A 14,490-nucleotide genomic window follows, 5' to 3' on the forward strand; every position below is an offset into this window, starting at 1 on the left:
GAAAAAGTTCCTCTAGTCGGCGACTAGAATCGAACTCGTGACGCTCTTTCTTCAGGCGGTTTAGCGTTGAGGAGTGTAAACACCTAAGCTACACAGGTACATAATCAGTGGCGTAGCTAGAGGGGGGGAAGGGGGTGGTCCGCCCCGGGCGGCACTTTGAACCTTTCTGACCTTTTACAGTTAATTCTAAAATACAGTCTCGAGAGAACTCAGTTCCAAATATTGTAATACTGCTTCGAATTTTCCTCACAATTGCTGTAAGTGTTGCTAATTGTGAGAGGAGTTTTTATAAATATAATTGATTAAGAATTACCTACATTACTATGAATTAGACCTCGCCAATGTCATCGATGATTTTGCTAACAGAAAAGCAAGAAATATAACATTTTAGAATGTTGAAATTAGAGTTTCTTCAAAAATAAACATAGCGTTTTAATTTATTTCCCTATATGTCATTTTGACTTTTTGTAGTAATTTTAGAGTGTATTGAGAAGGGCGGCAAACTCAAAGACCACCCCGGGCGGCAAAAGCTCTAGCTACACCACTGCGCATAATACTATATTTTCTAGCAAAATGGGGTGTAGTTTCACTGTTCCCGTCGGGGTTTGACTGTTCAAGTTTATTTCGGTGAGATCCTACCTGGCGTAAAGGAATCGGGATATCTATTGCGTAGTCAAAATCCCCAACTTCACTCCATGCTACTTATTCTTCTACAAATACGTGAAAGACAGCAGCTAAGTATGAATATTACAATAATACCTTATAGAACAGATTCTCACTGGTACAAATTTACACTAGATAGGTGTTTAGAAAGGTTTTAATGAAGTGAACTATCCCTTTAATGTCTGCTTGAAATAGGTGGTTCCAACATTGGACTGCTCTTTACTTTACTTTTGCTTCTCTTTACTTTACTGTAAATAAATACATTCAAAATGGCTCATCAAATCTGAAAGAATTATTCTATGACTTCATCAGTTGAAAAAGAGAGATTATCTCTACACTTCCTACACAAGAAAGTCAAATTGCTATCTTTTCCAAGTCTTTAGTACAGTCAGTAACAACAATGGCCTTTGAATGGAATAATTTGGGTTCAAATCCCATCTAGGATCTAGGATGCAAAAGAACTTTATAGTGACTTTTTACTAAAGCTAAGTTAGCGGGTTTCGTATGGAGCTAGCCAGGTTTTCCTCTGCAGAACAATCAAATTTACTAAAGAACAAAGGCAATTAGACACAGGTCTCATCCTCAGTAGCTTCGACCATTATTGAAACAATCGACCAGCCAGCCATGTTTTCCTGGAAAGCAAGTGGTAAACTTCCGTTGATAGTTTACTTTACTTGTGTGTGCAATATTTTCATTAACATATCTATGTAGTGAATGTCGCCATGCTCACTTTTTACTTGCATATATCTAAATATGCAAAGTACAACTGTTCCAGGAAAAATGAAAAATATGACATCTCATAAAATTCGAAAGAGATGTGATAAATAGTACATATCTAGTAAGTGATATGGTGACAAAGTCTGTTATGATAATTTTTGTTCAAAATAACCGGTTACCGTATTCAGTAGACAACAAGACGACTGTAAAATAAACTGCTGTTTCTCTCAATGGAAATTTTGGAGAAGACTCAAAGAGGAACTTCAAATTATCTCCACAAGCAATAGAGTAATTGAAAGTAGCATTAGATTTTAGCATACAATTAACACTTGTCCCTTGAAAAAACCTTGTAGAGAATGAAATGAGGTAATCGAACAACATTAGACACTCATTTAATAGTTTCCGATGCCATAATACTCCAAATTTTCGTTTAATGTCTTAGGTTGAATGGTTTATTATGGAGAAGTAACTTGCCTTCATATGTACTTAGTGAATATTGACAGGATTTGATAGTCATATAACAGAATATGTAGATAGGATTAACAAATCTTGTATTCTGACTGAAAAACTCCAGTTTCCGCGGGGAACTCTCCACTTCTGGACCATTACATATTATTAATTTCTTTTACAAGAAAATTGAAATCAAAGAATGTTAGTAATAATGAAAACAAACGAACAAACGGAAACCTCGAAATACTTGCTTGGTTCGATATTTCCTCATAATACTCCTGAAGACTGCAATATTATGTGTCGTTAAAATGTCTAGAAATGTATGGGAGTGTCTAGAAATTACAAAAGGAAGCAATTCTTTTCGTAATTAAAATACAGAAAAATTCAGTATTGAGGAATTCAAAAATTGGATAATTAAGTGAAATATATCAAATAACGTGTTCTGTATATCTGTGCAGGAACAAAAGTGTTAAATTTTAGTGGCAAGCACACAAAGCTGTGGACTTTCGAATGAAAGCAGGAGAAGAATGATAATATATGGCATATTTTGCTGGTATAACATTTTTTTGGTTTGAATTGAATATTTTTTGTATTGAATTAAAATGAAAAATAAAACTCACGATGTTGTCAGGTAACTTCTGCTGAGCTGATGTTCTCGTCCATCTTATGAACGCAACTCAATCATTTGCCAGTTTGTTCAGTAGCTACTTTTCGCTCCATTTGCACATCCGTCACATGAACTGGGAAAAAAAAAAAATTAATCACCGTTTGCTCTTCACAACACCATTTCTAGATTTGCGAACTTTGCTGATGATTAGATGGAATAGTGTATACAGTCTTAGATGTCTTTCCGACCTCTGTGTCATATTGTTTCAGTTCTGCCATTTAGTAGTTGAGCAATATTTCATGTGCTTATAATAATTATAATGTATCCCCGTTAGTGTATATTTCTTACAATACAAAGTTTAATCCCAGAGATAAATTCTCATTATTTATTTTTATTTTTGTTTCAGTTTTGATGACACTGTAACATACAGTTGTCACAAAGGCTATAATCTAATTGGAGATGTTTCACGTTCCTGCCTAGCAGATAGTACATGGGGAGGTCATCAACCTCTTTGTGTTCCTGTCGAATGCCCCCAGCTATCTACACCGGAACATGGAAAGATCAGCACAACGAAGTATATATTTGATGTGCAAGTTGATTACTCCTGTGATCCTGGTTACAGGTTGGTTGGAAGTCGCCGAAGAAGATGTCGTTCAGATCGGACTTGGAGTGATAGGGAACCACAATGTGAAAGGATCACATGTCCCAAACCTCCTAGAGTAGCATATGGCCATCCTATGGGTTCTGTGTTCCCAGCAGGAGTCAATCTAACTTATGAGTGTGACCAAGGATTTACTTTAGTGGCCCACCCAAGAAAGCCTATGAAATGTGGTATGGATGGAAAGTGGCTTGGACATGCTCCTACCTGTAAAATAGTCACTTGCCCACAACCACCTTCATTACGATTTGGTAAGGTACTTGGGAATAATTTCACTTTTAGTAACAATCTGAATTTTAAATGTAATTCTGGATGGGAACTAATTGGAGAGTCGACGTTGACGTGTGAAGAAAATGGCAGTTGGGATGCACCTTATCCATCGTGTGTTGGAACGTCATGCCCACATGCGGAAAACATTCCTCATGGCCAAGTTTCTGCTGCTACTTTTCGTTATCGGGCAGTAATTGTGTACTCTTGCGATCGTGGTTATTATATGCAAGGAGAACCAAACCGCACTTGTGAGATAGATAATAGGTGGAGTGGAACAGAACCGCAGTGTCTTCCTGTTCAATGTCCGAGGGCAAAGAACATAAGTCATGGAACTCAGCATGGAGACCTATTTCACTTTGGATCCAGTGTCTCTTATGTCTGTAAACGAGGCTACTTATTGCATGGTCCCCAACGTATTGAATGCAGAGAAAATGGAAACTGGTCTGCTGATCCTCCTATATGTGAAAGGGTATCTTGTCCCATTCCAGAACCACTACTATATGGAGAAATCATAGTTCACAACAGACCAAAAGGATCAGACGGCAAGGAAATCAGGGTATGGCCATCAGCTAATACTAGAGGAGATATCACAGTAAACAGACAAATGATTCTAGAGAGCTCAAGAGCAGATATTTTTCACCTAGATGACCGAATACTATACCGGTGTTTTACAGGATACGAACTGGAAGGACCTCGAATACGAAACTGCCAAGAAAACGGACAATGGTCAAATGAGTTTCCAACCTGTAATCCTATTTCGTGTGGAAATCCGCCAAGGCTTACTCAAGGAGAAGTGATAGGATCAGCTGTGACATTTGGATCACGGGTTAATTACCATTGTAATGCTGGTTACCATATCGTGGGAATTATGAGTAGAGAATGCTTATCAAACGGCTCGTGGTCGAACTCCCCTCCTACTTGTGTTCCAGTGGTATGTTCAGCTCTTCAGCCTATTCCTCATGGGCATGTCCAATGGAATTCTCTCCGCTATGGAGCCACCGCTACTTACACTTGCTCACCTGGTTATAGACTCATGGGAGGATCAAGTCGTATGTGTGTGCAGGAGGGATTTTGGAGTGGCGAGGAACCAGTATGTCAGCCAGCAGAATGTCCAGCTCCTTCAAGTCCAGATAATGGATGGGTAAAGACAAAAGAACTACTCATTGGAGCCATGGCGAATTATTTTTGTAACAGCGGATATGAAATAGAAGGCATTAACGTCCGAACGTGTTTGTTGAATGAAACATGGAGTCTCAGTACTCCAAGGTGTGAAAAACTTTCTTGTCCTGAACCACCTAAATTGGACAATGGATATTTCGTTGGATCATCCTTTCGGTTTATGGACTCTGTGACTTATCACTGCAATGAAGGTTACAAACTTGAAAGCGGAAGTGGATCGCAACGTAAATGTCTTGACAGTAGAACTTGGGATGGAAATACTCCTAAGTGCATCCCACTTCCTTGCACACGACCTGTGGCTCCTTCCCATGGAACTGTATTTTTCCGCACTCTTACAGTAGGTAGCACTGTTCATTTTTCATGTAGAGAAGGATATGAGGTCGATGGTACTGCAAACGCCACGTGCCAACCAAATCAATCTTGGAGCCTAAAAACTCCAACATGCAAAGTAATTTCTTGTCCTCCCATTAACACCCTTTCTCATGGTTCTGTAGATGGGTCAAGCTTTGTTTTTGATTCCGTGATCCGATTTCGGTGTAATTCATTATACAAGCTAGAAGGTGCAGATGAAATTCGTTGTCAGGCCAACAAAAAGTGGTCTTCTGAAATTCCAAAATGTCGACGCTATTTATGCGACTCTCTTGAAGTTATGAAGAATGTGATAGTTCCTTTGGGACCATACGTTGTCGAACAGAAAATTTTGCATAAATGTCGAAATGGTTATCATCTTCAAGGTAAGAAATCTCGTTGGTGTAATCAAGAAGGAAAATGGGATGGTTCTGCACCTACTTGCATTCTTATCGACTGTGGATCACCTCCAAAGTTGGCGAATGGAACTTTACATCATGCTGGAAGTACTACATTTGGAAGCAAAGCAATGTTTAGTTGTGAAGATGGATATGAACTGCGAGGGACAGGTGTACTTGAATGCACACACAAAGGAGAATGGGAAGGAGAAATTCCACATTGTGAAGAAATGACTTGTGGTTCACCACCTGTTCTGCCACACTCAACAGTAGTTGTGGAACATCAGCCCGGAACAACAACAGCCATATATACTTGTGATCCTGGCTACAGACTTAAGGGACCAAAGAAACATCAGTGTGAGAAGGCCAATGAATGGAAAATCAATGGGTAAGTTAGTTCTATTATTTATTTCTAAGTATCTAGAAAGTGGTTGCAATAATATTTTCTCTAATGTTGCATAAGATATTTCACCAAGAGGTTTTTTCTCCTTGAATATTTAGTCTTCCTTACCAGAGAGAATGATCACTCATCATGTTGTACCATCATATGTATTTGTATGTATTTATATCATATGTATTTATATTTACTAGTATCATATGTCCCCATTGCTGGCCAATTCTCGTTCGTTCAGTATCCAGTAGATCCCTACTAATGGGATGCACAAGATGAAGGTGAGGATTGAACATAAGGCCAGAAGCCAAAATCCATTCTCCGTATTCCTTAGTCAAATTTTATAAACACCCCATTTATCCTCATTTTTGTATATTCTTTTTTACTGATTATGCTGTACTATGTATGACTTCAAAATGGATGGGGCTAATTCACAAATTTTAATTACTATTATCTTGTGAGAATTTTCTGAGTTTTATATAAATAAGGGACATAGTTAAATGATGTAACACTCTTCTGGTAGTAGAGGTCAGTTTTATGTGTTAAAACATTTCAATATCATTTTAAAATATATATAGAAAAACCTGAAAGATTAAAAAAATGGTTCAGAATACATAATCTAGTTATGATTTAAAATAGGATTATATGGATGTAGTTCATATTATTATGTGAATATTAAAATTACAAAATAATTTCAGTTATAATTATAAATTAAAAATTATATTTATATAAAATTTAAAAATAATAAAAACTTCCCATGTTGTCTTCTAGTAACTCTCCCATTGCTAGACAGCCAGAAGGATGGCCGTTATAGGTTCGATTCTAGTCAGCGACTACAAGAACGTTTACTATGCTACCTTTTTTAATCTGGTTCTCAAGGTATTCGATCTTTCGCAGGAAGTAGGATCTTTCCCCCTGGAAACTAGGTTTCAAAAATTGAAACTTGGAAAAATCGACTGTACACTCACACTCCTGAAAGATTTACACATTAATTTACAGTTAGGTTTAAGAATACAGGATAGTAACAGTTGTCAACTACACTATCTTACGAGTCATCTTCAAATCACCAATTACTGTGAATTCCACTGCTGATGATGCTAGTGGAATTCCACTGCTGATGATGAGGGCGGAGAGTGACTACCTACCGATTTCCAAAATTTTATTTAAGGCTAAAAGAGTTCTGCCTGTTCCATTTGAAGAAAGAAAGACATTATAATATTCCTTCTAGCTATTAGACTCTGCAGTGTAGTGTACAAAGAAATATAAGTAGGCACTTATATTCCTTACTTATACAAAGTAAGGTTATTTCTTTATTGTGACATGCTACGTATTCTGTTCACTAACATTGCCATAGGCGAAATCTTCCATAATGATCATTCGCTTTTATTAAGCACTTTCTGCTCCTCATCCTCTACATTCCCTGGCCTATAGCAACATCCTACTAAATATCTGGTTCCATCAATACCTCCATCTCAAACTAAACATACTCTAAAATTAATCAATATCATTTCCTTCCTGGTTCTCAACCCTGAAAGATCAAAGCTCGTCAACAATTATAAGTAACCAACCGCACCACCAACTGGTTTCGTTCTCTCGAAAAATAGCATTACTCTTCCATTTCTATTCCTCTAAGGACCTTAAGTCAGCCATGTTTCGTTAATACCAATAATCTTAGGATAGATTGAATTAATCAACGCTCGAAGTTCATTCCGTTTATTAGTAATACTTCTGGGATTTGTATATAGGAAAAGCAATGCATTGTCTGCTTTCCCTATATATCGATTCTAGCTCTGCCAGTACACATCATTGGCCACATATGTATTATAGTCTTCTCCACCTAAGCTACCTTTCCTACACACGAGGCCTATCCCTACTACCCTTCAACGTATTAGTTCCAGTTTCCTTGCCTCCAACGCTCGCACTTGTTGGGGGTTTGAAGTAATTCTGTTCTCTTGCTTTGAATACACTAATCCCTCCAAACCCTTGCATCCTTCCATATTAATTATAACTCATCCTTTGGATATAGCTCTCTTCTGCCATCAAATGCACGCCAAACATTCTCGTATTCCGGACTTCGCTTCCTACACATTCTCACGATCATGTTGTTTATAATCATCTCCTTTCTTTACATCTCCATAATACAGTACCAAGATAGTACTCACATACACTACTCGTTCGCTTTTGTCTTCCCTTTCTCTCACTCTCATAGTCTCTTGTTGCTCTTCTCATCTAGCAGTGGATTTCGAAACGAAGGGAAGGGAGGAAGGATGGGTGACGTACTTGAAGGAGTGCTTTAAAAGTAAGCAATCATGCCGCTCGTATAAAAAAGAACAGGGCTTGCTTTATAATAGAGATTGGCATCAGAAAGATGTCAGGATCATGTTCAAATGTTCTCAAGATTTCAAAGAAGTATTCTTGTTTCATCCTACTAAAAGTGCTTTTGAATGATTGTTATTAATTAGGTCTCATCAATCTATTCAGCAGAAGAGGTCCTCATGAGACATAGGTATATCGATCTTCCTAGTAAGGAATAAGATTAATAGTCGGTATTTCTTATGCAATTATGCGGCAGAATGACTGAGAGGTTGGTTGCTCTAGATTTGTTTACGTATGTCGTGATCTGATGATAGTGCCAGCCATGCCTATAATTGTTGTGCGTGGTGGAGACGATCAACTGTCATATAACACATTATTCCAGAAGATAAGAGTCACATATCTTATGACAATGTGAGATTCCAAGTAGACTGATTCAAAAGTTGATCATATGACATTAAAAGCTTTTCCTTTAAGTATGCATAGAGTATGATTTACAGCTACAACACTTCGCAACTTGAACACTAGTTTTGAGAATAAGGCAAGTTATTGTTTTAATGATGGAATGGTCCGAAATATAAGAATGATTCTGATATAGTTTCTCTTCTCTGGTGCTTGAATTGTTAAATATCAGGCTGAGTGAATTTTTAGCTATGATGACGTCTAAGGTTCACTGCTGAAATATGGTATATTATGAAATTCAAGATTTCTATTGTCAGATTGCTCTGAATGATGTGTAGATATTTAGAAAGTGAGGGGGGGGGGCTCAGTGAACATGTCGTTTTATTATTTTTATTTATTTCATTTTTTCTTTTTTATTTATTTCATTCCATGTATGGAAAGTAAGAAGACACCAAAGGTAACTTTATTCACCAAATTGTCTTAAAAACAAAACAACAACAAAAAGTTATTATACCAGCTTATTACTAAATTATAGAAGTGCCTTATGTTGGAATAACATAATATTTGATTACTGATTTATGTTAAAAAAAAAAAGTAATGATATTAAAAGTGCCAGACTGACTCACCTGGCATTACATTGTCTGCAATAGCAAGCACACAAAACTTGTGAAGATTTTTGGGAAGCTGTCATTCATCTACGTCTTATTGGCACGTATAAGTAAATTTTTGTGTGTAGAGTTCACTATATTTGTTTTTATTGTCAATATAACTCCACAAGACCTTTATGATCATATGACGTATAAACATATCGAATAAAAAGAATTATTTACATCTCCATGTATTCATACGTATACATTATTGGATCCATTTTCATATCTTTCGATTGTATGTTTCTCAAAACATTTTTGCAATCTACATGAAAAGCCCTTTTAATTATAGAATAATGTACAATGAGAGAAGCTTGCATTGTGATAGCTGGAATAGTTTTTATTGTTAAGACAGCACTTGTTTGCCAGCCTCTTCATCGGTGGCTGCTATAATTAATGATAGACATGGGCCAGCTATCTCTGATTGGCTACCGGTGGAGATTGAACTGCCCACTCAGTCTCCAAAAGCTAGATAAGGTATAAAGGCCTCGCCTACTCCCTATAAGGGAATAAAAGGCGTTAGCTGATTTATTTTTATTATTACTATTACACTTTTTTATATATAATCTTTGTCAAGTAGCTTTATTTTATCCTCCTACATGTTTTGCCAATTTTTTCTATTGGCATCCTCAGGGAATACAAACTAGTAAGCTAAAATGAAGGTTACAGACTAGGTTATAACTGATGGTTCTAATTCATACAAAAAATTGGTATTGTGCGTGACAATGTGCGTGTCTTTTATTGTTGTTATTTAGATTAAACTACTCCAATGCCAATGTATTCTGTCTGTTAATTGCGTGTTGTGTTTATCTGGCCGGTGTGCCTGTTTTTTGGGGAATATAGATTTCTGTGAGCGCTGCATAAATGCCAAACATATTTTTGAAATTATAAATTTCAAATAAATTTATCGAATAAATGAAAATTATATTATTTTTAATTATGTAGTATTTAAATATCGTAGGACGAAAGCAGTTTTCTATCTATGTGCAGCTCCCATCTCCTACATGTGGATTTAAAAAAAAATACACACATATATATATACACACACACACACACACACACATTTTTTTTTTTTTTTTTTTTTTACAGCCAGATGGATAAGGGAAGGAACCATAGTAAGTTTGGTGTGTAGGAGATTGCTTGAATAAAAATAAGTAATAATAATAATAATAATAACAACAACACTGAAGAATATGTTATTATTAATAATAATAATATTATTATTAACCCCAGACCTCCAAGGAGTCAAATAAATAAATAAATAAAAGATTGCAGGATGTCTACACTTTCACTCAAAAACATAATCGAACCGTACTCTAAAATCATTCACAGTTTCCGCACCCACCACACTCCAATGGGATGCATTCCACTAAGCAACGCGCTCTATGCAAAGAACTTGATCGTCACTCCCTTGCTCACACTTTCCTTATACAGATTCTACGGATGGCCACTTGCTCTCTCTTTGTTTCATTCTATATGAAACATCTCCACATTAATCTGGTAACAACTCTTCACAAACTTGAATGTCTCAATCATACTCCCTCGCCTTCTAATCTATTCAAAAGGCTCTGTTTGCATTCCCACAATATATCCTTATCCCACATTGTTCTACAGACCAAACGCCTACTTAGTATACATTCTCTCTTTCTCATATTTCCTCATCTCCTTGAAAACCAAGAAACCAGATCTGTAAACAGTAATTCATTTCATACGCGGTCTTATCGAGGTTATGGTTTTCTTATACAAGGGAACCATAACCTCTTTGTCTCTGAATGCAAACGTCTTCTTCGTTATTACTATAATCTGTTGTGTTTTCTCACAATTTTAGCAATGCAACCGCTAAACTTCAAGTCTGTCCACCGTTGCTTCCAGATCTATTATCAGTTTCAAATCCTTCAAAATTTCCTCATTGATTGTATACTCTGCATCCCATCTTTGTCTATCAAATTTCAAGATTTTCTATTTTCCAACATTAAACAGGTAGATTTACTCTGCTCCTTATAGTTCTCAACATTGCATCATCTGCAAAGCTACATATCTCCAGCTAAACAAGTCCTAATATCATTAACATGTCAATTAAACAATAATAGCTTTTAAACAGACTCCTGTGGGATTGTGCTAGTTGACCTACCACTTTTGGGATACTCTTCCTCATACACAACCTGCTGATACCTATCTGACAACAAATCAGCTATCCGACTCACTAGTTTCTTATCCAATCCTATCTGTTTCAGCTTAGTTCCCAACTTGTCATGTTTCAATCTATCCAGGATATATGAAAAAAATCCAAGTATACCACTATATACGCTCGCGATTATCCGATGAATTCATCACCTTGTTGTAATACGTAAGCTGATGGTTTACACATGACTTCCCCTTAACAAACCTATGCTGACCTCATAGAGAATATTCCTATCAACCCAATTCTGAATTCAAGTTTTCACCAATCTCTAACACCTAGTCAAAACTCCAGACACACAAATTGGCCTATAATTCTGCAGCTTCAGTCTTAATCCCCCCTCCGTTTTGTGAAGGTGAATAATTTCACCCCTTCTTCTCCTTTGAGACTTGCTCTATTGAAAGATTCATGTTAAACAGGTATGCCAAAAGCGCAGCTAATTTCCAGGAGTATTCCTCCAAGACATTAATATGACTTCACAATAGTCAAGTCATACTCCTATCAATCATCATTTACTTAATTCCTTAGGGTGGCCTGAAACGTTCTCCGCCTAACAATGAAAAATAGGAATTTATAATTTCAAAATTATTTTTATTTTTCAACATAATCTCCCGTAGGATTAATACATTTATTCCAGCAATGCCCTGGGGCCATTATCCCATTCCTGTAGTGGTTCTCAGTAAGATCTGCAAAATATCCCTCTAAAGCTGCAATCACCTCTTGATTCGAACAAAAACGCTGACCAACGAGGAAGAGTTTTAGTTCTGGGAGGAAACAGAAGTCAGAGGGCAGCCAAATCTGGGGGAATAGATTAGATGTTCCAACAATTTATAGTGCAGATCCCCTAATTTTCCCATTGCCAAAATACCTTTGTGGTCAAGTGCAGTCCTGATGAAAGACAATTTTTTTATTCTGCAAACCGGGTCTTTTCTCATGAATTTTTTCATCTAGTCTGGTTAAAAGATCGGGATAATATTCCCCGGTTACTGTTTTACCCTCTTCAAGATAATTAATAAACAAAATGCCTTTAGCATCCCAAAACACCGATGCCATGACCATTCCTGTTGATGGAACCGACTCTATCTTCTTTGGCGCTCAACAATCGGCTTCTGTACACTGTTTTGACTGCCGTTTGGATTCTGGTGTGTAATGGTGAATCCAAGTCTCATTCATAGCAATAAATTGACACACAAAATCAGTTTTATTCCTGTTAAAATGCTCCAAGCACTGTTCAGAGATTTTTATGTGAGTGCATTTTTGATCTGCTGTGAGCAACCATCCTACACATTCTTTTGAAACTCTTAGTCTCAGCAGTTTGACGCACTCTGACACGCCCATCATCCAACCATATCGTGCACTTGATCAATAATTTCTGGTGTTGCACTTTTTTAGGACGTCCTTCATGTGGATCATCTTGAAGGTGTACGGCCACATCTAAACTGATGCCCATTCTAAATACAGCCCATTTCTTAATTGTCGAAAACGATGGAGAAGAGTGCCCATAAACTTTTATGAACCTCGAATGAATTTCTTTTGGCATTAAAACCTTCTTTACAAAGAATTTTATAACCGCACGATGCTCAATTTTATCGATTTCAAGGAATACAGACAACACTTTTGCTTCACGCAGCTGTATAAAACAAACTACTTGACAGAATGACTTGCAATTTCACATGGATGCTTATGACAGATGTACCAACGTAGAAAAAAAACTTGTCGATAGTGTTGTCATCTATGGTCGAGAACTTTTCAGACCACCCTCGTATTATGACCAACTATTGAGTTATTGGTGTTAATTCCTTAAAATAATTTAACTTCATGCTTGAAGAAGGTTTTAAGATGGTATGAAAACATTCTGTATTTCTGAAATAAAAAATAATGAAATAAATCTGCTAAGATCTTTTATTCTCCAAAGGAAGCAGGCAAGGGTGTTTAACTCCAAATAACTTTTAAACATTGGAAAGGCAGCTAACTTCACCCTTAGCCAATTAGATAACTGGCACAATTCTATCTGCGATTTTAATTGGCATCTAGTGAGGCAAACAACTGCTGCCATCTCGTGGCTCCTAGTCTTAACAAATCATTGTAATTGTCTGAAATAGTGTGGGTTCTACAGTCAATTTTTTTGTGATGGGATTAAAAAAACAGTGTCCGGTAGGTAAAGGCCACAATTACCCATGGCAGAGATGACGAATTTGTGACAAGATGAAGAAAGGCCTATATAGAAAATTTCTCCAGTAGACGACCAGAATCGAACTTTCCTTGGATAACCTAGAGGTAAGGATGCAATCGCAATTTCGTTTAACAGCACGGTCTTCTGTTTTTGGTTAATAATTGTCATATTTGAATATGGTTAGAAATCTGACATTATTATAAACTTTTTTGCTTAAAAATTTACTTAAAAAACACTCAACAAATCAACTCCTGGAAGAGTTCATACTCAGTTATTCTTTATAAGGAGATATGTGTGAAATATATATTTTCTCAAAGAAATTAAAAAAAAAATAAATGGATGAACTGTAAAGAGCAATATGTGTGTCATCAGTTTTCAAAAAAAAAATTATCAAAGAAAATATGCATATATAGAATACAGTGCATATTTGTCAGCTACTGTTGGCTGCATTGAAAGCACTCAGTATAAGACCACTACTATGCTTATTGCAGGCCTGAAGTGAGCAGGAAAAGATTGATCTCTATTGCAGGGTTCTCGAATTACCCAACCTTAACCCCCCCCCCCATAGTATTAATCTACTATAACTTTGCAACCTTTGGTAGAGGTCAGGTTCACATAAAAGGAAAATACAGTAGCTGATCTACACTTTCATTTCAGGAAGAGCGATTGAAAAATATCGAAAAGAGCTTGGAATTAGGAGAGCCAACCAAAGCCTTGATAGAAATATGTTTTGCAGAATGATAAACTAGTCTCTGGAAGGGAAAACTCCTGTTGTTTAATGAGGGATTCTCATTAAACATCCTCCATAAGCTGCTGCATATTGCTTCTTCCATCTGGACTACTACATTGGGAAGATTCTCCATGGTTTTGCATAACTCTCTGCCTATCGTCTATAAGGCAGGAAACTATATTCATCCAAAAATATAACTATTTCCAGTGTTCAATGGTCTAATGATGTTCCTCGGATTCAAACTGTAGACACAGTTCTATGATTAGAGCTGATCAGGGGAGCTCTATCTGGACTCATTCTCTGAAGTTTATACAAAGGAAAATAAGTTGTATTGTAATCTGGGAAATGCTGACATATATCTCCTG

The 14,490-nt window shown here is 36.7% G+C and overlaps 1 protein-coding gene across 1 annotated transcript in view; it reads left to right on the forward strand.

Annotated features, from left to right (window-relative positions):
- The window catches only part of LOC150093017 (sushi, von Willebrand factor type A, EGF and pentraxin domain-containing protein 1-like), a 154,957-nt gene that overhangs the window by 102,929 nt on the left and 37,538 nt on the right, over positions 1-14,490 (forward strand). The window contains exon 32 of the mRNA XM_090414101.1: positions 2,844-5,678. Within this exon, the coding sequence (XP_090270227.1) occupies positions 2,844-5,678 (2,835 nt within the window). The remainder of the gene's footprint in view (positions 1-2,843; positions 5,679-14,490) is intronic.

This window comes from Typopeltis vanoorti, chromosome 24 (assembly GCF_054136105.1).
Source record: "Typopeltis vanoorti isolate ZY-2024b chromosome 24, IOZ_Tvanoo_1.0, whole genome shotgun sequence".
In the NCBI taxonomy this organism is placed as follows: Eukaryota; Metazoa; Arthropoda; class Arachnida; order Uropygi; family Thelyphonidae; genus Typopeltis; species Typopeltis vanoorti.